Raw genomic sequence first — 27,564 nt, 5'->3', positions numbered from 1 at the left:
GATTGAACTTGAAAAAAGACAGATATGATTCATTGTCTTTGCCTCCGTACTGATCAGAATCACCATGGGTAGGTTGGTAGGACTACGCCTGGGATGCCTGGTGACCCTCTGGTTTGGGCACTGGGCTTAAGCCAAGGAAAGTGGCATAGTCTTGTTAATTTGGAAAAAAAGAGACACTTTTAAACAGAGCATCAGTCTCATTCCTAATCAATTGTGAAAGGAGAGACACATCTCAGGAGGCTGGAAGGTGGGGGATCCAGGCAGCCTGTTGTTGCAGGTTGAAAGCGAGCAGAAGCACCTGTGTTACACATGTTCCGAATAAATAAAGACACCTACACAGGCTGTGTGTACTGGGTGAGCAGTGGCCCTCCACATGGACTGGGAGACAGCTAATAGGTGAGAAGCTTTGGCCATAGTCATCCAGTGTGTTATGGTCTGAATGCTGAGGCTGAGGCTAGGGAATGTGGAGGAAAAAAGGGTCAGACCAACTAGAATCTGAAAAAGTCAACTGGCTGACAGCTGTCCATCTGGGGAGACATCCAGGGACCAATGCCAGAAGCTCAGGATGAGTCAGAATGGGCATGGACTGCCTCGGTGCAGGGCGTCCCAGAGGCTGTACCCGGGCACGTGGACATCAGGCTCCCCAGACAACCCATATGCAGGGTTGGGGTCAAGGCCAAGAACAAGGTAGCCAGAAATGCATCCAACATATAACTTGTAAACTGGAGGGAGTGAAGAGAGTAAGTCACAGGCTGGACCAGGGGAGGGACAGATTGGAAGGAGCAGGAACGGTGGGCTGCTTCTGCGTCATCTGTCCTGGTTGTGCCCCAGGCCTGAGAGATGATGCATATGGCTTCCGACAGAAGAAAAGATAGAAGAGTGGGCAGAAAAAGGAAAGAAGGGTTTGCTTTTGATGGAGTGGAAACCTGAATTGGCCAGCAGAGAGAGTCTGCAGGGGTTTCTGTGAGGGAGAGACCAAGATAGGAGGGGCTTTCTTTCTAGTCTCTGCTTTCCCTGGGGATGCTTCAATGTCATTTTTCCACTTCCGTCATTGATCCACTTTTCTTCCCACCTGTGTCAGTCAGAGTGGGCTTTGTTTTGCTGCAGTAACAAATGACCCCCAAATCTCAGTGGCTTATAACAGCAAACATTTATTTTTGGCTTTAACTACATGTTCACTGTGAGTTGGCTACAGCTTGCTTCCTCATAATCTTTATTCTGTAACCCCAGCTGACTGAGTGACCTCTCTCTCTGGAACATTGCTGCTTGAAATAGCAGAGGGAAAAGAGACCATGAAGAACCTTGAGCTGGCCTTGGAGCGTCTGCACAGAAGGGAAGTGACACATGCCATTTCCACTCACATTTCATTGACCAAAACAAGTCTTATGGCCAGACCTGACATTAATAGGGTGGCAAAATCTAATCCTTGCCCAGAAATGAGCAATGAGTATTTGTAGCAATAATATAGTCTGCCACATGATCGCACTTACTGCAGGATCATCTCACTACTCCCATGAGCTCAGTAACTGTCGCTTTGATCCTAGATTCCTTCCTCCAGCTCAGATCTCTGCACCGAAAGCCAAACCCACAAATCCAGCTGTCAATCAGGCAGTTCTCCTTCAGACTGAACATGCTCAACTGAAGTCATTTTCTCTTCAACATTTTGTTTCTTTTTGATTAATGGCTCACTGTCCACCTGGCTATTGACACCTGGGAGTCATCTTTGACTTTTTACTTTCCTTCATCTTCCCAGATCCAGCTATCCATCAGAAAGTCTTCTTGACTATATTCAATAAATTTTTCTGCTTCTTTTCATCTCTCCTACCCCTGGTAACCCAGGATACAGTATTTCTCATTTGGCCTACTTTGGCAGGCTCTTCAAAAACTTCCATGCCTCCATCTTTTCCCTCTCCAATTCGCTCCACCAGCATCCACAGCGATCTTCCTAATTTGCAGATCTGACAGTACACCTTTCTGCTGTCTTCCCTGTTTAAGCTCTTGCATCGATTCTGATTGGTCTGAGAATCAAGCTGTGGAAAGCTAATAAGAGTCTCCATTTCCCCTCCAGTCTTACCTTCACCATTATCCTACCCCTCCCAATGGCTTACGTCTCCTGGCCCCACCATCCTGAACCCCTGCCATCTGCTCTAATGTGCCATGTTCTGTCTTACTTCTAGAATATGACAGTGCTATTCCTTCTGATCAGAATCTTCTATATCCTCTTCAGCTGGCTAACTCTAACTCACCCCTCAGATCTCAGCTTACATATCACTTCCCCCAGGAGGCCTTCTCTGGTCCTTCCTAAACTAGGTAAGGTATTTCTGTCACATGCTCCCATGCACATAACTGCTGTCCTTCCTTTCCTCTGGCACAGATCACTGCTTAAACCTGCAGTAGTCCTCCCTTACCCACGGGAGATACTTTACAAGACCCCAGTGGAGGCATAAAACTGGGGATAGTACCGTACTGCATACCATATATAGTATGTTTTTTGCTGTACACACATACCTGTGATAAAGTCTAATTTATACATTCGGCACAGTAAGAGATTGAGAACGACAATAATAAAAGAGAACAATTATAACAACATATTGTAATAAAAGTTATGTGAATGCAGTCTCCCTCTCTGTGAAAATATTGTGCAGTACTGCAGGTCACTAAAACACAAAAAGTGATACCATGGATAAGGGGGGTGGTTTACTACAACATAAATGTCTGTTGTCTGTCTTTGTTGTTGCACTGGAATCTGTTTGAGGGCAGTGACTACTTCAACACTGTATCTCCAACTCCTAGCAGAGCGCCTGGAATAGTCTGGGGGCTGCCGGATGGAATGATGATGAGTGACCCTTCATGGAGTTGAAAAGTTGAATTGACTTGCCTCAAAAGCAAGGCCAGAAAGACCCAGAAAGGTCCTCGCTTCCTTCGTGTCAGGGGAGCTGAGAAAGAGTAGCTTGGATTAGGGCTGGAGGATAATATAAATTGCAAAGTACAACAGACTTCTGGAGAAAGATAAAGGAAGGGCAGGGTCTGGGAAGAAGTGAGATACCCTAGAATAGAACCTCCTTGGGGGACGGGATTTTTATCTGTTTTGTTCACTGCAGAATCCTTGGGCCTAAAACAGTTCTCAACACATAGTAAGCAGCTAATATTTTACTGAATGAACTAATGAGCAAGTGAATGAATGAATGAACAAATTGTAGGTCAGGGTTCTTTGACTCCAAGGACCAACCCTGGCAGAAAGATAATTTAATGGAAATAGATAGGGCAGTTCACAGAATCTAAAAGCCAGAGAATCAAGCCTGGCAAATGAACAGCAACCAAGGGAAGTCAGGCAGATAGAACCACAGCCAAGGTTGCATCACAGGAATACCCTGCTAAGGGCACCACCCTGGCACTGCTGCTGTCAGACACTGCTGTCCCTGGCACTGTCACCACTGCCCTCCTTGTGAGAGTTAGCTCTCACTGCCCCTGTGACTTGACATTATTCCTTTGAGACTGAGAGTCCCAGACAGGAATCCTGATTGTCTGTACCGAGGTGGATTGCTTGCTCATTACTTGCCAGAAAACGGGAGAGACTGAATATTTATCCTGTCAGCAGAGGGGGCCATGCTGCCATCTGTTTAGGATTTCTCCCTAAGAAGACAGTCGTTCAATGCTGGGTAGCCTAAAAAGCACTCTGAGTATAATAAATGCTTACAATAAAAATTCAGTCAATTCAGAAGGGTGCAAAATATAAAATGTAAATCCACTCTCTACTTCCCAATCTCTATTCCACCCCAAGAAATAACCGCTGTTATTTGTTGGTAATGTGTTCTTACACACTTCTTCAAGACATTTCATGAAGTTTATATGTAAATTAGAAGCACCCTATAATAGCTAGGAAGTCCAGTCCTGTGCAGTTTATGAAACGATAAGAATTGTTTCATCAAGAAACAATAAGTATTAAAAACAATAACAATTCTTATTGTTTCATAAACGGCTGGACTTCCTAGCTACTAAAGAGTGCTTGAAAGTTACATATAAAACTTGTAGTTTGAAGATTTTTGCTTGAGAATAAAGTGGTTGCTTGGGGTCTAAAACCTCAGCCATGTGTGGTGTTGCTGGTGGTTCCTAACTCTGAGCAGGAGACTACCTGCCCAGTAAACGGTAGGCAGACTGGCTCTTGGTGCTGCTTGCTCTGTGTGTTGTGTTAAATATTACCGGGTATTTCTTGCTCGAGATTGATCAGGGATGTAATGACATCTGTCATTGTGATGGGTAAGCAAAATGTGGGTTCTATTGGAGGGAAGGTACTCACTTTGCCCTACTTGATTTAAATTGCTGAAGGGACAGCCTCCTGTTTAGGATGTCTCCTGTAGAGAGTTCTGCTCTTCTTAAAAAACAAAAAATTACTAGGTGCAGTGGTACACACCTGTAGTCCCAGCTACTTGGGAGGTTTAGATGGGAGGGTCGCTTGAGATCAGGAGTTTAAATCCAGCTGGGGCAGCATAGCGAGACCCGCCATCTCTTAAAAAAATTTGTATACGGGCTGGGCAAGGTGGCTCAAGCCTGTAATCCCAGCACTTTGGGAGGCCGAGACGGGCGGATCACGAGGTCAGGAGATTGTAGACCATCCTGGCTAACACGGTGAAACCCCGTCTCTACTAAAAAATACAAAAAACTAGCCGGGCGTGGTGGCGGGTGCCTGTAGTCCCAGCTACTTGGGAGGCTGAGGCAGGAGAATGGCATAAACCCCAGAGGCGGAGCTTGCAGTGAGCTGAGATCCAGCCACTGCACTCCAGCCTGGGCGACAGAGCGAGACTCCGTCTCAAAAAAAAAAAAAAAAAAATTTATACGTATATACATATAAGAGAAAACAAAAATTATCTGAAATAATATTTTTCTGGGATTTTAAAGAAATAAAGTTCTAGAACTAACTCACCCTCAACGGATTGCCAGGAAACCTAGCTCTGGGTGTAATATTCTTCATTGTGTTGGTAGATGTGTGACTTTTAGTGCCCAGGAAGCAGTGCCCAGGTGCCCCACAGTAGTTGGACAGTGCAAACGTAAGACACTTTGATAGGAGAGTTTTGCACAAAGAACAGAGGATGGTTGTTCAAATAAGCGATTTGAATTTTAACAAAGTAGAACTAGTGGTTATAAATCTTAGTAGAGTCCAGCCCTGGACTGGACTTTTTGTAAGAAATATACGACAAACCATATGGTACAGCTATAAACAGAATAATGTACTTATATGAAGTTGGATAAATGCGATTCAGGTTGCTACAGGACTGACCAAATCATCGCGATTGGTCCAAGTATAAGGTCTCAGGCTGGTATCCGATGTGACCTCTCAAGAGCCTAGAAGTAGGCTGGTCGCAGTGGCTCATGCCTGTAATCTCAGCACTTCGGGAGGCTAAGGTGGGCAGATCACCTGAGGTCAGGAGTTTGAGACCAGCCTTGCCAACATGGCAAATCTCCATCTCTACTGAAATCACAAAAATTAGCTGAACCTGGTGGTGCACACCTGTAGTCCCAGCTACTTGGGAGGCTGAGGCAGGGAGAATCACTTGAACCTGGGAGACGAAGGTTGCAGTGAGCCGAGATCGCACCATTGCACTCCAGCCTGGGCAACAGAGCGAGACTTTGCCTCAAAAATTAAATTAAATTAAATTTAAAAAGCCTAGAAGCGAAAGCCAGCACTTCGGTCCAGCCTGCTTTGCCCAGGTCTATGTCAAAGAACGATGTTACTTGGATAATGTTGTATGCTTCTTCTTTACCAAACAACTGTCTGCAGTATTTCTACACAGAAGTGAGCAGATGAGATATGCTTATAACATCCAGGATTCCCATGCAAAGCCTTTCTATTGGAAATTGATGCCATATTGGTACCTAAACTGGTAGCAGTTTTGTTTTACATTCGTGAAATGGGATAAATTTTAAATCTTTTTGATAGAATCTAATGAACAAATATGCATTAATTTTAAAAATGTGAGTTGAGATAATCTAGTTTAAAGTCACAGCCAAAATAGAAGTCAGCTGTGATTCATTTGAAACTATGTGGACGGCCGGGCGCGGTGGCTCAAGCCTGTAATCCCAGCACTTTGGGAGGCCGAGACGGGCGGATCACGAGGTCAGGAGATCGAGACCCTCCTGGCTAACACGGTGAAACCCCGTCTCTACTAAAAATACAAAAAATTAGCCGGGCGAGGTGGTGGGCGCCTGTGGTCCCAGCCACTCGGGAGGCTGAGGCAGGAGAATGGCGTGAACCCAGGAGGCAGAGGTTGCGGTGAGCTGAGATCCGGCCACTGCACTCTAGCCTGGGCGACAGAACAAGACTCCGTCTCAAAAAAAAAAAAAAGAAACTATGTGGACATTCTGAGTGCTGATAACAGAGGAGGGCCTTCCTTTGAAAGTATTATTTTACAAGGTGATTATAGCAAAGCTACAATGAGTATGACAGAAAGCCATAATTTTTTTTTGATACAAAGAAACATTGGTTATTTAAAAGAAGGTACCCGGAACAGTAGCAACAGTTAAAAATTGGTGAAAGCAATGAACTTTGATATTAAATTTAATTTTCTCTTGCCTTGGTGTCTTGACTGTCATACAACGGAACCTCAGCAGACTAGAAATGCTGGAAAAACCATTATTCTATGACAAAATTACAGCTGACTAGGAGGAATGAATTATGGTCTTTGCAGCACTGTGGGGTGAATATGGTTAACTGTAGTTTATGGTATATTTTCAGAAAGCTAGGAGAGAGGACTTTGTGTGCTCCCAACACAAAGAAATGATAAATGTTTGAGGTGATGGATTTGCTAAGTACCCTGATTTGGTCGTTAGACATCATATGCATGTATGGAAATACCACTCCGCCTCCCATAAATATGTACAATTGTTACACGTCAACTCACACTAAAAGGGAAGAAACAGTATCATATGAATCTGTTAAAATAATGCCCTTGTTTTGTTTGAGCAGGAAGTGAATAATTTTATCATGTCCCAAAGAGAAGCTAGATCATGACCGGGGCCTTGAAGGGTCAACAGTGGCCCAGGGAAAAGAACTGCGGGCATGACCTGCAGGAAGAGGAAGCCGGGCTGTGAAACCACAGGGAGGAGAAGTGGAGCTGTGGTGGCAGCAGGGAGTGGGGCTGTCTGGAGAAGGCATGAGAAAGTGGGAGTTGCGGCAGTGTCAATGCTAGTTGTCCTGCCTGCCCACATGCCATGAGACATATCTTCTCCGGGGCTATGCCAAATTTCAGGACCGCCTCAGGACTCCTTTCCTTGGTATTTATCCAAGAGAAAGGAAAATGCATGTGCACATCGTCTTGTACACTAAGGCTCCTAGCCGCTTTTTATGTAATAGCCAAAAACGGAAAACAATCTAGAAGCTTAAAACAGCCTACATGTCTGGCAACAGGTGGTAAATGGTATGTGACTCAACAATAAAAAGGGATGGATGGTTGATGAACGTAGCAGTGGGGAAGATCTCAAAGTCATTATGCTGAGCAAAACAACGCAGACATCTCCCCTACCCGCATTCCCCAAGCAAAGCTTACGTGCTACATAATTCTGTTTATTCATTTATTTATGTATTTATTTATTTTTGAGACAAAATCTTGCTCTGTCGCCCAGGCTGGAGTATAGTAGTGCCATTGCTGCTCACTGCAACCTCCACTTCCCGGGTTCAAGCAATTCTCCTGCCTCAGCCTCCCGAATAGCTGGGACTACAGGCGTGTGCCATCATGCCAGGCTAATTTTTGTATTTTTAGTAGAGATGGGGTTTCACCATGTTGGCCAGGCTGATCTCAAACTCCTGACCTCAAGTGATCCACCTGCCTTGGTCTCCCAAAGTGCTGGGACTACAGGCATGAGCCACCACGCCTGGCCTATTTATGCTTTATTTTTTAGAGACAGGGTTTCTCACTCTGTCACCCAGGCTAGAGTACAGTCGTGCGATCGTAGCTCACTGCAGCCTCGACCTCCTGGGCTCAAGCAATCCTCCTGCCCCAACCTCCCCAGGTTGCACCAGGTGAGCACTACTGCACTTGACTAATTTAAAAAAAATTTGTTTGTGGAGGCAGGGTCTCACTATGTTGCCCTGGCATAAAACATAATTCTGTTCCTATAAAACTATAGAAGATGCAAACTAATGTTTAGTCAAGAAAACAGATCAGTGGTTGTTTGGAGACAAAGTAGGGGGAAAGATGGATTACAAAGTGACACAAGAATTTTGGGGATGATGGGAAATATTTGGTAAATTGTGTTGGTTTCATGAACATGTTCATATGTCAAAAGACAAGTGGACAGTTTATGTATAGTTCATTTAAACAAAAAGTTAAAACAAAGGTAGTACCTCCAAATAAAAGAACAGGGCCTGCTAGATGGTAAGTTCTCAATAAATGTCAGTTAACAATAATAATAATAGGTAGATACTATGATTATTCCTAGTTTGCAGAGTGGAAACTGAAGCCCAGAGAGGTTAAGTAACTTGCTCAAGGTCACACAGTTAGCTGGTGGTGTGTCCAGGATGCAGTCTAACTCCAAGACCTGAACTCCGTGGTAGGAAAAAGAGTGTGAAAACAGGGCTAGAAGAACGAGCAAGTCCAGAAAGAAGATTATAAGAGGCATCATGCCAGAGGAGCAGCAAGGGGGACGGGAGGGCAGTGGGTATGCGAAGAAGAGCTTCCACTGAGAACATTCCATGGGCGTTTTGTATCAAGTACATTTTGTATCAAGAACTTGCCTTTTCTCACTCAGTCGTTAATTCACATACCATAAAATTCACCCATTTGAGGCCAGGCACGGTGGTTCACGCCTGTTATTTCCAGCCCTTTGGGAAGCCAAGGTGGGTGGATCACTGGAGGCCAGGAGTTTGAGACCAGCCTGGCCAACATGGTGAAACCTTGTCTCTACTGAAAATACGAAAATATGCTGAGCGTGGTGGCACATACCTGTAATCCCAGCTGTTCCACAGACTGAGGCAGGAGAATTTCTTGAACCCAGGAGGTGGGGGTTGCAGTGAGCCGAGATTTCACCACTGCACTCCAGCCTGGGCAACAGAGCAAGACTCTGTCTCAAAAAAAAAAAAAAGGCATTTGAAGTATACAATTCAGTGGATTTTAGTATATTCACAGGGTTGTGCAACCATCACCACAGTTTAATTTCAGTGTTTTTGGCACTCCCTCAAAAAACCTGTATGTATCAGCTGTCACCCCGTCTTCTTCTTCCTCCCTTACTTCTTCAGCCTTAGTTAACCACAGATCTACTTTCATCACTATAGACTTGCATATTCTGAACATTTCACATGAATAGAATCATGCAATATGTGGTCTTTTCTGCCTGACATCTTTCACTTAGTATAATGTTTTCAAGGTTCATCATGTTGTAGCATATATCAGTACCTCATTTCCTTTTATGGATGAATAATAATCTATTGTGTGGATATACCACATTTGTTTATACAGCCATCAGTTGATGGCCATGGGCTACTTTCAGTTTTTGGCCATTTTGAACAGTGCTGCTAATCTCAATCAGTTTTATTTCAACAACTGATGGTTATTTCAACTGGTAAAGAGAGAGGCATGTATCAGTCACAGGCACAGCCATGATCTGAGCAGACGGCTCTTTATTTATTTGCAGACCATCTGGTTTATTTTGTATTTAACAAAATATGTGGGGACTCTTTTGACATATTTTTCTGTGCAGTAAAGAACTGAGACTTAGGCTACAGGTATCAGTGATAGGGCTTCCTAATTACTTGTGTTTAGGAAAATTGTTTGCAAAGGAATTGATAACTTTTATTGAGTGCTTCCTCTTAGGTTGATGCATATTTTCCAGTATAATTCTTACACCATTCTGTGTGCTAAGTTTTATTATCTTTAATGTAAATAAGACTTCTGAGGCACATGGATGTTGTAGCATGGACTGAGGTGCCTGCCTCCAAGTTCACCCACAGGTGCATACTGGCAGCTTCTCATTTTAACCACCAGTCTCTTTGCTTCTTAGCCTGAGGCGTTCTCAGACTGCCTGAAAATCCCTTAGCAGTGCTAGGGATCTAATCACTTCAGGGCAACCCTAAACTGTGGAAGTGACTGCATGCTCAGCTTTCCTTCTTCCTTCCGGATGTTCTACATGAGAGGTCAGCAAACTTTTGCTCTTAGGGCCAGAAAGTAAATATTTTCAACTTTGTAGGCCATACGGTCTCTGTAGCAACTATTCAACTCTGCCATTTTAGCACGAAAGTAACAATAGATGGTACCAAAAGAATGGGCTTGGTTATGTTCCAATAAAACTTTATTTATAAATAGAGGCTGTGTGGGTAGGAATTGACCTGTTGACTATAGTTTGCTGACACATATTCTCTGCGATTTCTTAGAAGATTCCTAATGGAGTTGAACCCCAGTTGCACCGAGAGGTAACCCGTTCCTTACCACACCCTTTTTTTTACTGGTTTTTCTTTCTTCCCCGTGTCTTTATTTACATGCCTGTATTTTTGCTTCCTGGGGTCTCCAACCAGACAAACTCCCTGTCCCAAATTCCTTCTCTCAGGATCCGTTTTTGGGGAACCAAATTGATAAACCAGGACAATACGCTATTACACCAGGCTGAGAACATGCATATGAAGAGATCAGAGGCTGTGTGGCATGAGTCTGAGCCGCAGTTCTGCACCTGAATGACCCTGGGCAAATAACTTCACCTCTTTGTGCCTCATTTTCCTCATCTATAAAATGGGTATTGTCACACAACCTACTAAAAAAGTTGTTAGGAGGATTTTATGTGTTAATCTGTGTAAAACAGAAGCATGCCTGATAATACATAATTTCTTATTATAAACCATAGAGACTTGTGAATGGTTCATAAAGTTTTTCTTTCATTTATGGAAAGACCCTTTATGCCCTCTTTGCAAAAAAAAATAGGATTGAGTTAATGGATTTTTCAAAAAATTCTTAAGACTTCATTTATTACAGCAGTTTTAGGTTCATAGCAAAATTGAGAAGAGGCTACAGATATGTCTTATATCCCCCTCGTCCCCTGACATGCACAGCCTCCCCCAGTAGCAACACCCCCCACCAGAGTGGTCCATTTGTTACAACTGGTGAACCAACATTGACACATTGTTCTCACCCAAAATTCATAGTTTACATTAGTGTTCATTCTTGGTGTTGTACATCCTGTGAATTGGACAAATGTATAATGACATGTAGTCACTTTTTTTTTTTTTTTTTTGAGGCGGAGTTTCGCTCTTGTTGCCCAGGCTGGAGTGCAGTGGTGCGATCTCAGCTTACCGCAACCCCCACCTCCCAGGTTCAAGCTATTCTACTGCCTCAGCCTCCCAAGTAGCTGGGATTACAGGCACTTGCCACCATGCCCGGCTAATTTTTGTATTTTTTTTAGGTAGAGATGGGGTTTCACCACATTGGCCAGGCTGGTCTCGAACTCCTGACCTCAGGTGATCCACCCTCCTCGGCCTCCCACAGTGCTGGGATTATAGGCGTGAGCCACTGCGCCTGGCCTATTCACCCTTTTAAATCATTTATTGTGAGAAATATAAATAGCTGAACAATACAATGTACTTTTCCCCAGTTTGGCTTTGATGATTTGAAAATATATTGTCCTTTGTGTTCAAAAAACACAAACCACAAAGAATTCCTGTCTTTGAGGGCTATTTACTGTATACTGAAATATTTATGAGTGAAATAGTATATCAGGGATTGTTTTTAAAAATGACCGTGGGAAGAGAAGTGGGTGTGGATCCCGAAATAAGATTGGTCCTGAGCTGACACTGGTTGAAACTCGGTGATGGAACCTGGGAGTTCATTATAATTTTCTCTCTACTTTCCTATTTGACATTTTTCATAAATATAGATGGTTAAAAAAATACATGGCCTCAGAATCTATAAACAAAACTTTGCTGCTATAAGAACTGCATTATAGGAAGGAAGGAGGGAAATTATCTCCAGCTACATCCTGGGGACCACTGCCCTAATTTGTTAACATATCAGAACTACAGGCTCTTTTTTATTCTTAAGTATGCCCAAGACCCTCTGCAAGATTTATCTTCTGTGGTCACAGCAGGGAAAGGAGCCTTGTGACACTCCGCTAGGGAAGAGGAGATGTGGTGACACTCAGCCAAGTTAGTGAAGTGGACCTTCGATATTTGAAAAGGACATTCAAAACAACATTTGAAAGAGGTCAGAGTATTTGTTCAGTGAAACACTTAGGATCTATAAAATGGTTATAGTGTTTGTCCAGGAGAATAAACACTGGAAATCTGTAGAGAGGTCACAGCCTTTGCCCAGAGTAGTAAATCATTCAGATACGATTTTTAGCTATTACATTATTGACATGGAGTTCAGGTGATAATGGGTATGTACTTTTACCATGTCCCTCCCTGTGACTGTACAAACCTACATACTGACATATATGAGTTCTCAGACTATGTATAAGCCTTTCCCTGTATTACAGTGCTCGGCATCACTATAGGCACCTTTGAAAGAGCTGCAGGAGAAGGCGAGGAAGAAAGCCCTGCCTGGAAAGCAACAGTGAACCACCAGTGTCAGCAAAGTGAAGCTTGTTGCAAGGCCGGCAGTCATTATGCACCCAACAGCTTCTAGTTCATCCCAGTGGCCCTGAGACTATTTATCCTGCGACTTCACACGCGCTTTGTAGTTTTGTTGTGATCTTCGCTGAGTCAGTGCCGAAATCACAGGCTGGATTTTAGATTTTTTACTTTTCAGCATGTGATTTAAAGTTCTGTTGACTTGGGGAAAGGGCTGATAATCTTGTGCTAAATCATTGATGGAATTTAAACTAAAATCTCCATCTCCCAATCAACCCAAATGTCCATCAATGGTAGACTGGACAAAGAAAATGTGGTACATATACACCATGGAATACTAGGCAGCCATAAAAAGAAATGAGATCATGTCCTCTGCAGGAACATGGATGGAGCTGGAAGCCATTATCCTCAGCAAACTGACAAAGGAATGGAAAACCAAACACCACATATTCTCATTTATAAGTGGGAACTGAACAAAGAGAACACATGGTCACAGGGAGGAGAACAACACACACTGGGGCCTGTCAAGGGGTGGGGTGAGGGGAGGGAGAGCATTAGGAAAAACAGCTAATGCATGCTAGGCTTAATATCTAGGTGATGGGTTGGTAGGTGCAGCAAACCTCCATGGCACACATTTACCTATGTAACAAACTTGCACATCCTGCACATGTACCCTGAAACTTAAAAATAAATATTTTTCAAAAGGGAAAAATAAAATGTCCATCTCTTGAATCCTGGTTTTTTAGTTATCCCACACGGCTTTGTCATTTGCACAGATTATGTGATGGTTTTGAGTTGATTGAGGCTGCAGAAAAATTGTGCTAATTTACAGTGAAAATCAAATCAAGACATTTGATTGATGATGTGTGATCATCATTGTGCACGGCTAGATGTGCTGATTGATGACGTGGTTTCGGATATGCTGTTTACTGTCTCAGCTGTAGGTAATTGGAATCCACATGCATTACCTCCATTCCTCTCCCACTCCGGCATGCAGACATTTTGCATTCAGAGCCAGTAATTTGGTGCCTTTTCCGACGAGTTTGGACTGAAAGCATGAATGCTAAATTTTGGAATACCACAGTGTGATATGAAAAGCATATTGCTAATTAATGGAATAGAACCAGGTAGGAATTTCTTGGACAGATAAGAGATAAATGGTGTTTTTAATTTGGAAGTGATCTTGAGTAATTCTTCTGAACTCAGTTTTTAACTGACAAATCTTAATATCAGACTTTATTAAAAACGTTTTCCAAGTGTCATGTGCAATTAAAGCTTCATCAAGGAGAGGCACTTGCATGTCATTATTGGTAATAGAATCCTGTTCCTGTAGTTTTTAATTCCCACATTACTGAAATGAAACACAACTAGTTATGTAGTATAATATGTAAAATCTACTAGGGAATTCAGTAATTTTGCAATTAAGCTTGAGGTCTTTTAAAATCATTTTGTCTATTAAATATGTCACTATAACTGTTTAATCATGACTTGAATAAGAGACAGGAGAAAACGTATCTGGGAAAACGCAAATGGTTGATGAGTAGAAAAAGTGACTAAGGTTGGCCGGGCATGGTGGCTCATGCCTGTAATCCCAGCACTTTGGGAGGCTGAGGCGGGTGGATCACGAGGTCAGGAGATTGAGACCATCCTGGCTAACACGGTGAAACCCCGTCTCTACTAAAAAATACAAAAAAATTAGCTGGGCGAGGTGGCGGGCACCTGTAGTCCCAACTACTTGGGATGCTGAGGCGGGAGAATGGCGTGAACTCGGGAGGCAGAGCTGAGATCCAGCCACTGCACTCCAGCCCGGGCGACAGAGCGAGACTCCGTCTCAAAAAAAAAAAAAAGTGACTAAGGTTGACATGTAGAATTAGTGGTAAATTCTACAGAATCTTAGCGCTCCTTCAAGGGAGGGGTAAACATGAGCCATGCCTGGGAGACAGTTTGTATATTTTGAGAAGATTGGATGGTTACTGTGGTTAGCTTGGTATGTGGCCAGGGACAGTAGAAAATAAGGATGAGTTCAGCTAAAAGTAATAGAACGCCCAATTTATAGTGGCTCAGTATCGTCATTTCTCATTTTTTTTTTTTTTTTTTTTTTTTTTTGAGGCGGAGTCTCGTTCTGTCGCCCTGACTAGAGTGCAGTGGTCGGATCTCAGCTCACTGCAAGCTCCGCCTCCGGGTTTACGCCATTCTCCTGCCTCAGCCTCCCCAGTAGCTGGGACTACAGGCGCCCGCCACCTCGCCCGGCTAGTTTTTGTATTTTTAGTAGAGACGGGGTTTCACCGTGTTAGCCAGGATGGTCTCGATCTCCTGACCTCGTGATCCGCCCGTCTCGGCCTCCCAAAGTGCTGGGATTACAGGCTTGAGCCACCGCGCCCGGCCTGTCATTTCTCATTTTGACACCCTTAACAACGTCGCCAGGGAGCCCGTTACTAATGTAGATTATCGGGCCCCACTTAAGTCCGGCAGAATTAATTAGCATTTCCATTGTAAGGAGATTTCCAAGCGATTCATAGGCTCATTAAAGTCTGGTCTAGAAAATAAAGATACTTAGATATCTCACTGAATAAGGATCGGAATGCAAGCAGTTCCAGAGTGGCTGGATCTAGATCGTCAATAACTGGCTTTTGTCTCATTCCACTTTGCAATCCCTAGCATGTTGACTTTGGCCTTTTGTTATGTGGCCTCAGGATTCCAAGATGGCTGCTGTGGCTCCTCGCACCAGTGCGTTCTAGGCAGGAAGGGTGGGGGAAGACATCTTCTAATATCTCATTGGCTAGACCTGGGTCACATGTTGACTTTTTGTTTTTTCTTTTAACCTTTCCTATGGTACTGAACATGCTGACTTTCAGATGACTCACTTGGGAAGGTAAAAGAATTAACATTACTAATTTATACATTCATTCATTCATTCAGACAAAAAAAAATTGCCTACTATGTGCCAACTCATGAGTATTCTATGGGGCTACAGCTGAGATCAAAGGTCTGTGTCTATGATCTGAACAAAATTAGGGTTATTTTAGTGAAGAGGAAATGGGAAGAATCATTATTAGGTAGAATCAATATCAGCCACAGGTAGGTTGAGGCCAGATTTGGAAGGATCTTGGAAGTCATGTCAAGAATGGTCTGAGACCAGTGAGGATACCTTTGAGGTGATTCAAGTAAGAGATGATGAGGACCAGCCTAGGATAATAGTGGCTGCGATGGAGGAAGGGATGCTTTGAAGGTCCGCTGTGAGGCAAAGTGCCTACTTAGTGATACTGTATGTAGGCGATGAAGAGGAGGGGTGATTTACTGAAAATCTGATGGGATCCTTCACTCAGCTGTCTAAGACCAGCTGACATGAAAAAAACTCTATGTATCATATGACTCTTAGCAGTGTATTTTTTAAAATTTTATATATATATTTATTTATTTATTTTGAGACAGAGTCTTGCTCTGTAGTCCAGGCTGGAATTCAGTGACATGATCCAATCTTGGCTCACTTAGTAGTGGATTTTTTAAAAATGGATGTATTTAACACATACATAATCAGGTGATACAAAGCTCTGTAATCTAGATTTTCCACCTAATGTGTCATGTACCAATTTCTGTCAGTGCACGTAGAACTATCTCATCCTTCTTTAACTCAGTTTTTATTTTTATTTGAAAAATGTTGTAAAACATAAGTTAAAAACCATGTATAATAAATTTAAGAAACTATAAAAACTAAAAAAAGAAATCGCCTGTTCATTTTACTTCTGGAGCATGTATCTGCCCCGGTTTTTTTCCAAAGGTTTTTTTCCACAGACTTAATGAGAGATTCCCGTGAACTGCACACACATACCTCTCTATGTGTATACAGTTGTCCTTCAGTATGCGTCGGGGCGAGGGGATTGGTTCTACCACCCCTGTGCATACCAAAATCCATGGATGCTCAAACCCCTGATATAAAATGATATAGTATTTGCTTATAACCTGTGCGCACCCTCCCATATACTTTAAATCATTTCTAGATTACTTACACTACTCAATACAATGTAAATGCTACATATATAGTGTTATACTGTTTTGTTCAGGGAATAGTTACAAGAAAAAATGTCTGTGTGTGTTCAATACAGACACAACCATCCTTTATTTTTTCCAAATATTTACAATCCACAGTTGGTTGAATCCTCAGATGCAGAACCCATGGATAAAGAGGGTCAACTGTATATAAATTACAGGGTGTTACGATGTGCAGTTTCCACCATCACTCTTTTTTACAAAAATTTCTGCCTTTTGTTATCAGTACCTGTGGTCCATGAATAAGCAGTGTTTAAGAGAGCTTTACCTCAAAGTTTACGCTTTTCATTTTTCTATTATGTATATAGATTATAATACATATCATCTCGGCTGGCCTTGGTGTCTCATGCCTGTAATCCCAGCACTTTGGGAGGCTGAGGTGGGAGGATCGCTTGAGTCCAGGAGTTCAAGACTAGCCTGGGCAATATAGTGAGACCTTGTCTTTATTTAAAAAATAAAAAAATAGGCCGGGCGCGGTGGCTCAAGCCTGTAATCCCAGCACTTTGGGAGGCCGAGACAGGCGGATCACGAGGTCAGGAGATCGAGACCATCCTGGCTAACATGGTGAAACCCCGTCTCTACTAAAAAAAAATACAAAAATCTAGCCGGGCGAGGTGGCGGGCGCCTGTAGTCCCAGCTACTCAGGAGGCTGAGGCAGGAGAATGGCGGGAACCCGGGAGGCGGAGCTTGCAGTGAGCTGAGATCCGGCCACTGCACTCCAGCTTGGGTGATAGAGCGAGACTCCGTCTCAACAAAAAAAATAAAAATAAAAAAAATAAAAATAAAAAAATAAAAAAATAAATATCTTCCCCCAAAATACATATAATCTGTTTTAAATAAACTTTTTTTTTTTTTTTGGAAACAACATCTCTGTCACTCAGGCTGGAGTGCAGTGTCGCCGACGATCTAGGCTTACTGCAACCTCTGCCTCCCAGGTTCAAGCCGTCTTCCCACCTCAGCCTTCTGAGTAGCTGGAATGACAACTGGCTAATTTTTGCATTTTTTGTAGAGATGGGGGTCTCCCTATGTTGCCCAGGTTGGTCTCGAACTCCTGGACTTCAAGTGATCACCCACCTCAGCGTCCCAAAGTGTTGAGACTACAGATGTGAGCCACTGCACCTGGCTTAATGAACTTCTAATACACTATTCTATTTAAAAATTTGTTTCATTCGTTGTCTGACTCTCTCTTCACTAAGATGTAAGTTTCCTGAGGGCAGGGGTTTTGGTTTGTTTTGCTCACAGATGTATCGCCACAGACTACACAGTACCTGGCCCCAAGTAGGTGCTCAATACATACTGAATGTGAAGTGAATAAACTTCCAGCAGACTATCCTCATTGTGCTTTAACACATTTAAAATGACCAATTGACTTTCCCTGTGCTTCCATTCTGTGTCTTTTCCCCTCGACCTCATGTGATATGCTCAGGGACGCCAACTAGTGTCAGTATTAACTTAAGAAAAGTGGAGTGTAGCCGGGCACAGTGGCTCACACCTGTAATCCCAGCACCTTGGGAGACTGAGATGGGCAGATCACTTGAGGTCAGGAGTTCAAGACCAGCCTGGTCAACATAGTGAAACCCCATCTCTACTAAAAATTAGCCAGGTATGATGGAGCACACCTGTAGTCTCAGTTACTTGGGAGGCTGAGGCAGGAGAATCACTTGAACCCAGGAGGTGGAGGATGCAGTGAGCAGAGATCACACCACTGCACTCCAGCCTGGGCAACAGAGCAAGACTCCGTCTCAAAAAAAAAAAAAAAAAAAAAAGAGGAGTGTAGAAATGAACTCTCCCAAAGAAGCCACTGATGCATGCCACGTTGAAACTTAAAGGATTACTTTTATCCGGTCTTTGGGATTATCTGCACCATGACTCCCCTCCCCTTACATGAAGGATCAAGGTGACCACATAAACATTTAGACTCCCTGCGTGAGATGGGAGAACATAAGTCCCTGATGAGTTTGTATAATACTCATGGCCACAGTTACACCATGTGGCAGGCATATCCCTTCCTTTCCAAAAGAAGGAAAGAGACAAATGTATGATACCTGATATTACACATGTTTTCATTCTTCACAATCATTGAAGTAATAAATAACACTACTTTTTTAGAGACAAGGAATTTATCTGTTGACAGAAATATGTATTGCTTGGGCACGGTGGCTCATACCTGTAATCCTAACACTTTGGGAAGCCAAGGCAGGATGATCTCTTGAGCCCAGGAGTTCAAGACCAGTCTGAGCAACACAGCAGGACCCCTCTCTACAAAGCATAGAAAGATTACCTGGGCATGGGGGTGCATGCCTGTAGTCCTATGTACTCAGGAGGTTGAGGCGGGAGGATTGCCTGAGCCTAAGAGTTCAAGGCTACAGTGAGCTATGATCACACCACTGCACTCCAGCCTCAGCAACAGAGCAAGGTCCTATATCTTAAAATAATAATAATAATAAAAATAAAGAATAAATAATACAGAAAGAGAAGAGAGTTGAGATTTCAAAACAGTCTTTCTGACTCCAAATTCCATTTTTATCCCACACCACTTTTTCATAAAAGTTCAGAACAGATTGTTTGATGTTTTTCTTATTGCTCATTATTACTTTTTAAAAGGTCGATTCTGACATTTGATGTACATTTCCTGACAAGCTACATATCATTTTCCTCCCTCCCTTCTGTCTTTCCTTCCTTTTATTCTTCCATTTATAATGCAACAGATGATAGTTTTTCATGGTGTCCTGTAGGTAGTATATTTTATTTTAAAATACCAGATAAAATTATCAGCAGCCACTTGTGGAAAGCTTCACCGGAAAATATTACTTCAACCATACTTATATGTTTTTTAAAATGCTAGTTTTGCTGATCTCCACTTAGAACAACAGAAACACAGATGGCTACAGTTACTGGATTTGCTGCCAGTTTTTGTGCCCCCTTTCTCATACACATTTATGGTGACCAAGTTTACTTTCAAAAACATATGCTAAGAATAGTAACAGATTTTTCAGATTTGAAGTTGTCTAGGAAAAAAGTATGCTTCATGTTAAGAAAGAGTCTGTAAGATCAACAAAGCAGATTCATCTAGAAAACCCATTCTCTGAGCAGGCCATTTTCATCTCTAACCAATAAACACCAGATTCCTTAGCTTGGCAGTCAAGAACCTTGACCATATCTGATCTCAGATGATTCTTCATGCCTTTTTTTCTAGTTCCAAGATGCTGTAGTCTATTTTCCAGCAAAATGGGACAGTTGATTTCACCTCGTAGCCATGCTTTCCTCTGTTTTGCTTGTCGTCGTTTCTTTTGCCTGGGGAGATTTCCTCTTACTTCTTCCTAGCTCAAATGCCACCTCCTCCAGAAAGTGTTCCTGGATTAGATTTGCTTTCACACCTCTAGACCTCACTGGTCTTTATTTGTCCCGTCTTTACGACACATATACGACATCTTCTACTTTAATTATTTCTGCCCCAATTCAAAGAACAATTAGAAGGCTATTAATAAAAAATGAATGTGTCAGAACAGTTGAAAGAAGTTGCTTAACAATAATTCCTCCTAATAATATAATGAGACAGGATTGCAGACAGGTGGCCTGCAATTATTTTTTAAAAGTTGCCTACCATAGTGTTTGAAGAAAAACAATTCAATTGGAATGCCTGCTGATTGGCACACACACTTTACCCCACCAGTCTCCCTGTTCCCCATTACCTTCTACTGGTACATCATATATTTACATTCCCTGACTGACTCTGGGTGGCACTTGAGTTTACAAGCTCCAAATAGAGGTTACATCAATCATTTGATATACCAGGTGCAAGTCACGGCTCTGTCACTTTCTAGCTAGCTGTCTCAGGTTAAGAGCAAGACTTCTAATGATAGCTTTGAATGGCCCTTTGTATTTGAGGTGGCCTTATGCAAATAAATAGGTGCAGCTGACCCTTGAACAATGTGAGGGTTAGGGGTGCCAATCACCTGCGCAGTCCAAAATCCACCTGTAACCTTTGACTCCCAAAAAGCTTAACCAATAGTCTTCTGTTGACCTCACCAATAACACCGTTGGCTAACACATGTTTTGTATGTTATATGCACTATATCCTGTGTTCTCACAATAAAGTAAGCTGGACAAAAGAAAATGTTATTACGAAAAATCATAAGGAAGAGAACATATTTCATTATTCATTAAGTAGAAATAGATCATCATAAAAGTCTTCACCCTCATTGTCTTCACACTGAGTAGGCTGAGGAGGAGGAGGAAGAGGAGGGGATGGTCTTGCAGTCTCAGAGGTGGCAGCCGCAGAAGAAAATCTGAGAACAAGCGGATCCATGCAACTCAATCCTGTATTGTTCAAGACTCAACTGTATATTTTTGCATGTGGGCTCAAATACATACACACACATGGCCATGGGTCAAAGATTCATAGAATAAATTAGACAGCAAGAATATTTATCATTGAATTGAAATGGCTCACTGCAAAACTGCCTTCAACTTATCTCTAGGCCTTAGAAACAGAAGTGACCCTTTGCTGCTGTGAATCAGTAGCCTAGACTAGATTGGGGTTGGGTTGGCCAAGGTACATAGTCATTGCCATAGTCCAGTATTCATGCCCAAGCAGTCACCATTAGTAGTCACATTGTTCAGACAGCGCCTCTCGGCTCTTCCCACCACTGCATGCTGGATTGTCTGCCACCAGTAGATGAGAGTTGGCAAAAGGGATAAATCAGGATGAAACATTTGGGCATTTTGCAGTTTAGAGAAACTTTGGGGGTGCTGCTTTAGTAAAAAATGGAAGACTTGCATTTATTAAAGGTTAGTAAGAAGTGAAATCGTGTATGCAAAAGTACATTATAAATTAGAAAATGCAGTAAAGGCAGAAACGATTTATTTATTGGTTGTTCTGCACTTTACCTAAGTGGTTTTTGATCATTTCACAATGTGTAAGAGTTGGGTTTTTACCTCCATTTTATGGATGTGGAAATAGGGCTTGGATGTTAGCTAACTTGCCCAAATCTTACAGTTAACAGAAAGTGGTACTCCTGAGATTCCTACCCAGGTCTGTCTGACCTCAGGCCTGTGCTCTTTGTGTGAGTTCGTGCTGACTCCTAGATGATATGCTAGGCACAAAAATTAGATATTACACCAATTTCCACTATAGTTAACATTCTATCTAAAGTGGGACCACGGTCTTAGATGAATTTGGCTGTTGACAGTAGCAATAATCCAGGATGGCTACTCTGATCTATGTTGATAAGGAAAATGGAGAACCAGGCACCCGTGTGGCTGCTAAGGATGGACTGAAGCTGGGGTCTGGACCTTCAATCAAAGCCTTAGATGGGATATCTCAAGTTTAACACCACGTTTTGGCAAAACTTTCATTGCTCCATCAGCCTTACCTAAAGCTACCAGAAAGGCTTTGGGAATTGTCAAGAGAGCTACAGAAAAGTCAGTAAAGACCAATGGACCCAGCAAACAAAAACAGCCAAGCTTTTCTGTCAGAAAGACGACTGAGAAGACTGTTAAAAAAAAAAAGCTCTGTTCCTGCCTCAAATGACGCCTAACCAGAAATAGAAAAATTATTTCCCTTCAATCCTCTAGACTTTGAGAGTTTTGACCTGCCTGAAGAGCGCCAGACTGCACACCTCCCCTTGAGTGGAGTGCCTCTCATGATCCTTGACGAGGAGGGAGAGCTTGGAAAGCTGTTTCAGCTGGGCCCCCCTTCACCTGTGAAGATGCCCTCTCCACCATGGGAATGCAATCTGTCGCAGTCTCCTTCTAGCATTCTGTTGACCCTGGATGTTGAATTACCAGTTGTTTGCTATGACATAGATATTTAAATTTCTTAGTGCTTTAGAGTTTGTGTGTATTTGTATTAATAAAGCATTCTTTGTTTAACAACATAATAAATACATAAATATAAAGTGGGTCATATTCCTCTTTATGTGCATCTGTCTCAGCTGTCCCTTGTTCCTATATTTCTTCCATAGTACGGCCCCTACTCTTTGGGGATATGTCAACATGATTTACTTCTGTAGAGAAACAGGAGACAGGAAATAGCAAAGGATAATGGAGAAAAGGCCAGGGTCAGGCCAAGAACTTCCTACATCTTTTCTTCCCAGCCTAGCGTGAACCAGATGAAAGCCTTAAAGAGGTCCTAGCAGCAAAGGGAGATAATTGAAAGAATGAGAATTTTGTGGAATGCTAAAAAAACAGGGAACATATTTGCAGCTAGGACTAACATTGATTATCTTAAAATGTCTGTATGGCTAAATAATATTCATGAAATCCCATGTCTTATGCTTCTAATGTCTTATAACTTAAAGCACTTTTATGTCCATGCCTTGAATTCTGTACAAAGCTTTGATAGAGTCACAGATGTCTGGTGTCAATCCAGATTGCCTGAAAGGCTTCAGGGGTTCCTCTGTGGTTCCTGAATTCCAGGACTTAGTGAGTTTCCTAGACCAAGAGCTGCTATTCATTATACATGTTAGTGGTTTTGCTCTTTCTACTGAAAGTGGGTGGTGGTTATGTCTCTGAACATGTTATTCCACAAAAAGCGAACTGGATGTGGCTATTTAAGAACCATCAAGGGCATGACAGGCCAAAGGTTCCAAATCCCTCCTCAATCAAAGGATGCTGTCAGAACTGACCTCCAGAAAAGATGCAAGGTCTCACTTCTAGGCTGTCATACTGGTCCTTAGAGAAGAGTTACAATTTTGTGATCTGCCCCAATCCATTATTGATTTTTGCTTCCATGCTATTTTAAAACTGGAGAAGGTTTAAGTTTAAAAATTCAAGACAAATCATAAAACATTTCAGAAGTCACTTGTACATTGCCTGTCTTCCCCACTAAATTATGAGCCCCATGAGGGCAGGGACCATCTCTGTTTTGTTCACTATGGAGTCCAAGTACTTCCCCTTATCTTGGAGCTGATTCTATGGTGGACTGCTCCAAGTAATCTTTGTCTTGGGCCAGTAGTCATGCGGTCAAGGATAAGTTTCCATTAGGTGTGGGCATAAGTTCCTACCCAGGCATTGTCCTCTTCACCAGAAGAACTAAATTTCATCTGTAAAGGAAGACATCACATTCTGTAAATGGTAGGGCCTCGTTCTCCTGTAACATTCATATTTCTGCATTTTGGACTCAAGAACCATAGGTATATCCCATGGCAAGACAGGAAGTATTACTGGAGTCAGACTCCCTGGGTCTTCACCTTGTTTCCTCTATTTAAAGGCTATGCAACCTTGGGCAAGCTGGTAACGTCTACAATTTTACTCTTAAAGCTGTTGATAGAGACACTAAACATGTTTAAATTTCTAAATGTTTACTGCCATAGTAAGGATCTAAATGACATCAGAGTAGAAATTCAATAAATATTTGTTGGATGGATGAGTGAATAATTAACCTCTCAGACTTCAGTTTCATCACCTGTAAATAAAGAGGTGTAGCTATATGATATCTTTTCAGTTCTAATATCCTGTGGACTTAGTTATGTTAGTAGTTACGATATTTTTTATTCTTAGTAATTTTTTCAGGATTACTACGAGGATAATAAGAAGTCAAATTCTAACCTGAAATAAGTCAAGGGAATTGAATAAAAACTTGGATGAAAAAAGAGAGTGTTTTAAAAATCACCCTAAGTCCAATGATCAGATGGCCTTTGCTTTAAAGTGTGTCTGTGGTCAGCCCAGGGAAATAGTCTACAGCTTCTCTGAAGCTCTTTAACATCTTCATTACAGTCAGTTTAAGTATTTCCTTGGCAATAAACATCAACTCTTTTTCAGATGTTTCTTTGCATATGATAGCCTTGGCATGAGACAAGAAACCATTAAGAAAATACAAGCCAGGTCCTCTGCTACAGTCCATAAAAATCATTTAGTTGAAGCTATGCATATTTATTTATTAGCTTATACTCATTTTTAAACTGACTCACAAAAAGTACAGTATTAGGCCATTCTTGCGTTGCTGTAAAGAAATACCTGAGACTGGGTCATTTATAAACAAAAGAGGTTTAATGGGCTCACAGTTCTGCAGGCTGAACAAGCATGACACTGGCATCTGCTGGTTTCAGGGGAGACCTCACAACACTTTCAGTCATGGCGAACGCCAAGGGGGAGCCGGCATCTCACATGGAAGAGCAGGAGCAAGAAAGGGTTGAGGTTGCGGGGGGAGGTCCAGGTGGGGAGTTTCAGGAGTTTGAAACCAGCCTGGCCAACATGGTAAAAACCCGTCTCTACTAAAAATACAAAAATCAGCCAGGCATGGTGGCATATACTTGTAATCCCAGCTACTCACTGAGGAGGCTGAGGCAGAAGAATTGCTTCAGCCTGGGAGGTGAAGGTTGCAGTGAGCCAAGATCATGCTATTGCACTCCAGCCTGGGTGACAGAGTGAGATTCCGTGTCAAAAAAATACCCATCTATGTGCTTATGTACAAAATATCTGAAACTGCTAAGACTGGGTAGTAATTACATGGGTATCTCTCATATTATGCCATTTATATGTTTTAAAAATATTTAATAATTTTTAAGATCCCAAGAAAAAAGAATACCGTAATAAAAAACATCCAATATCAGACTCTACTCTCTTGTAGATTAGGAATAATATCTCTGCTCTTTTTCCCCCAATGGCTCATTTGTACTTGGCATTTGATGCCTCCTTAAAACACCAGGGTGACTATAGGGTCCCTGATGTTGGTTAGGGGCCCTCTCTGTAAGCTTTGATAGCACCCTCTCTTTTCCTTCTCACTGCATTTATCACCCAGTTGTGCCATTTCCTGTTTACTTGCCGTATGGGCTTGCTGGACCATAAGACGTTCCTCTAGGGGCAGGTGGCTTGCTTACTGTAGCATCCCTGAGGACTGGAATGCAATAGATAGAGTGGCTGAATGAATTACTACAATGACGACTGCAATGGCTTAAGTTCGGTGCTCTGTACACACATGGGCCAGGGTTGGATATGCGAAATTACCACTTGATGAAATTAGTTAAAGCAGCATGTGTTGGCACAGAGAGGCTGTGTGCCCATTTCTTGGAGTCCCCTAGGCTTCAGTGCATACACCACAGTCTCACAGTTGGAAAGGAGGGTCAGGACGCTGTGTTTCATGTAAGGTGATTCTAAACCTTGTGCTAGATCCACTGACACATCCAACTCAAGACTCGGGATCCAACTGGACACTCAGGTTCCCATTAGGCTATGGCCAGGGCCAAGCCCCCTGCCACTGAATTTCCTAGGCACTGGGAGGTCAGGGTTTTTCCTGTCCACTAGCCTGACCAGTTTTTCACAGAGAGGACCAATGTGCCTGCCTTCCCCAGATCGGGCAGCTCAGCTCCTGCTTTGTCCTGGGTTCAGATGGAGTTTGGCTTGCTGGCCCCAGCATAGCCTGGATGGGGACAAGGGGCAGCTTACTGCAGGTCTCACTTTCTTATTAGCCCCTGGCCTGGCTGTACCCTTGAGAAGGGCCCTGCTGCCTCAGACCCAACAAGAATTTGCTTCCTTTCTCTCTTCCTTCCTTCCTACCTCATTCATTCGTTCTTTAGAATCTGCTGCCATTTCATGTCTATTTGTATCTCATCTAGCTAGCATCAGGTCTGTTCCCAGCCTCATGAAAAAGGCCAAGTTCCTTCCCTGACAGAGCCTGCTGTTGGCAGGAAGCTGCCAGAGCATAGTGGCTGTCTAGAGAACTTCTCTGGGCCATGCCAGCTCCCTGAAATCTTAGAGCATGAAGCCCTGTGTTTGTAGCAGTTAGGACTTGCTTGGAGGGATGCTGACAGGTGGTCTATGCAGACACTGCTCCACTGTGCCTAGGTGAGGCCTTTGGTGAGTTATTTTACTTTCCTGAACCTCAGTTTCCTCATCTGCAAGACAGAATAAGTAATACCTTGCAGCAGGGTTTTAAGGTAATTAGCAGCTGTAAAGTAAAGTGGTTAAGTTGGCAGAGTGCCTGGGTCTGATTCTGGTTTTCTCCTTTCCCAGCTGAGTACTTCAGTTTCCCCATCCAAAAATAGGTATTCATACTCCCGACCTCATGCACTGTAAATGCTTAGAACAATGCCTGGTGCATGATGGATGCTGCCTGAAGGTTTGCTGGTTTTAGCAGTGCCTGGCAGATAGGAAGCACTCAATACACACTATGTTCTACTACTATTATGATTACCCTTACCATCTAGGGCTGTGAGATAGATAATATATGAAAACATCTGGCATGCAATAAGTACTCAGTGGATATTGTTTTCATCCTTCCTGACCCTTGATCTTGGAGCAGGGGTACCTTGAAGTGGAGGGAGGTGATCCCTGCACTGAGTTGGCATTCTTCTTTATGCTCATCTTGTCCCTGAGAACAAGAACTCTAGATATCTGGAAAAGTTCCAGGAGCATCGGGGCCCTTGTGATATTATGACCTCGAGATTGGTGAGCAGATATGTTTAGTTCTATCTTGACCCTGAGCTAAGGCTGCCAGGCACAAAACTGTTATTTATTTATGTATTTTATCTATTTACCTGAGATGGCGTCTCATTCTGTCACCCAGGCTGGAGTGCAGTGGCATGATTTCGGCTCACTACAACCTCCACCTCCCGGATTCAAGCGATTCTCCTGCCTCAGCCTCCCAAGTAGCTGAGATTACAGGTGCCACCACGCCCAGCTAATTTTTGTATTTTTAGTAGAGATGGGGTTTCACCATGTTGGCCAGGTTGGTCTTGAACTCCTGATCTCAGGTGATTCACCTACTTCACCCTCTGAAAGTGCTGGGATTACAGTTGTGAGCCACCACCCCTGGCCATGGGCATTTAATTTAGTGTATATTTCACAACATACCTGAGGGAAGCTTGGAAGGGACCTTGGAGACCGTGGGCCTAATACCCACAATTTACAAGGTGGAAACAGGTTCAGAGAATGTGACATGAACTGTCTGATGTCACATAGCTGGTTGCCAGCAGGTAGAAGCTAGCAGCAAGCACCTGGACAGCCTGGGCTGCCTCACACAGAGAAAGACT

At 42.8% G+C, this 27,564-nt stretch overlaps 2 protein-coding genes across 8 annotated transcripts in view; both read left to right on the top strand.

Annotated features, from left to right (window-relative positions):
• The window catches only part of TBC1D1 (TBC1 domain family member 1), a 242,938-nt gene that overhangs the window by 44,050 nt on the left and 171,324 nt on the right, over window positions 1-27,564 (top strand). The window lies entirely within an intron of this gene.
• Window positions 18,324-24,834, top strand: PTTG2 (pituitary tumor-transforming 2). The gene is given in 3 exon segments (XM_023224644.3): window positions 18,324-21,919; window positions 21,922-22,091; window positions 22,093-24,834. Coding segments are annotated over 3 exon segments (606 nt in total). The 5' UTR covers window positions 18,324-21,798; the 3' UTR covers window positions 22,408-24,834.

Source organism: Piliocolobus tephrosceles, chromosome 3 (assembly GCF_002776525.5).
Source record: "Piliocolobus tephrosceles isolate RC106 chromosome 3, ASM277652v3, whole genome shotgun sequence".
Taxonomy (NCBI): Eukaryota; Metazoa; Chordata; class Mammalia; order Primates; family Cercopithecidae; genus Piliocolobus; species Piliocolobus tephrosceles.
This window is presented reverse-complemented; position numbering and strand designations above follow the sequence as displayed.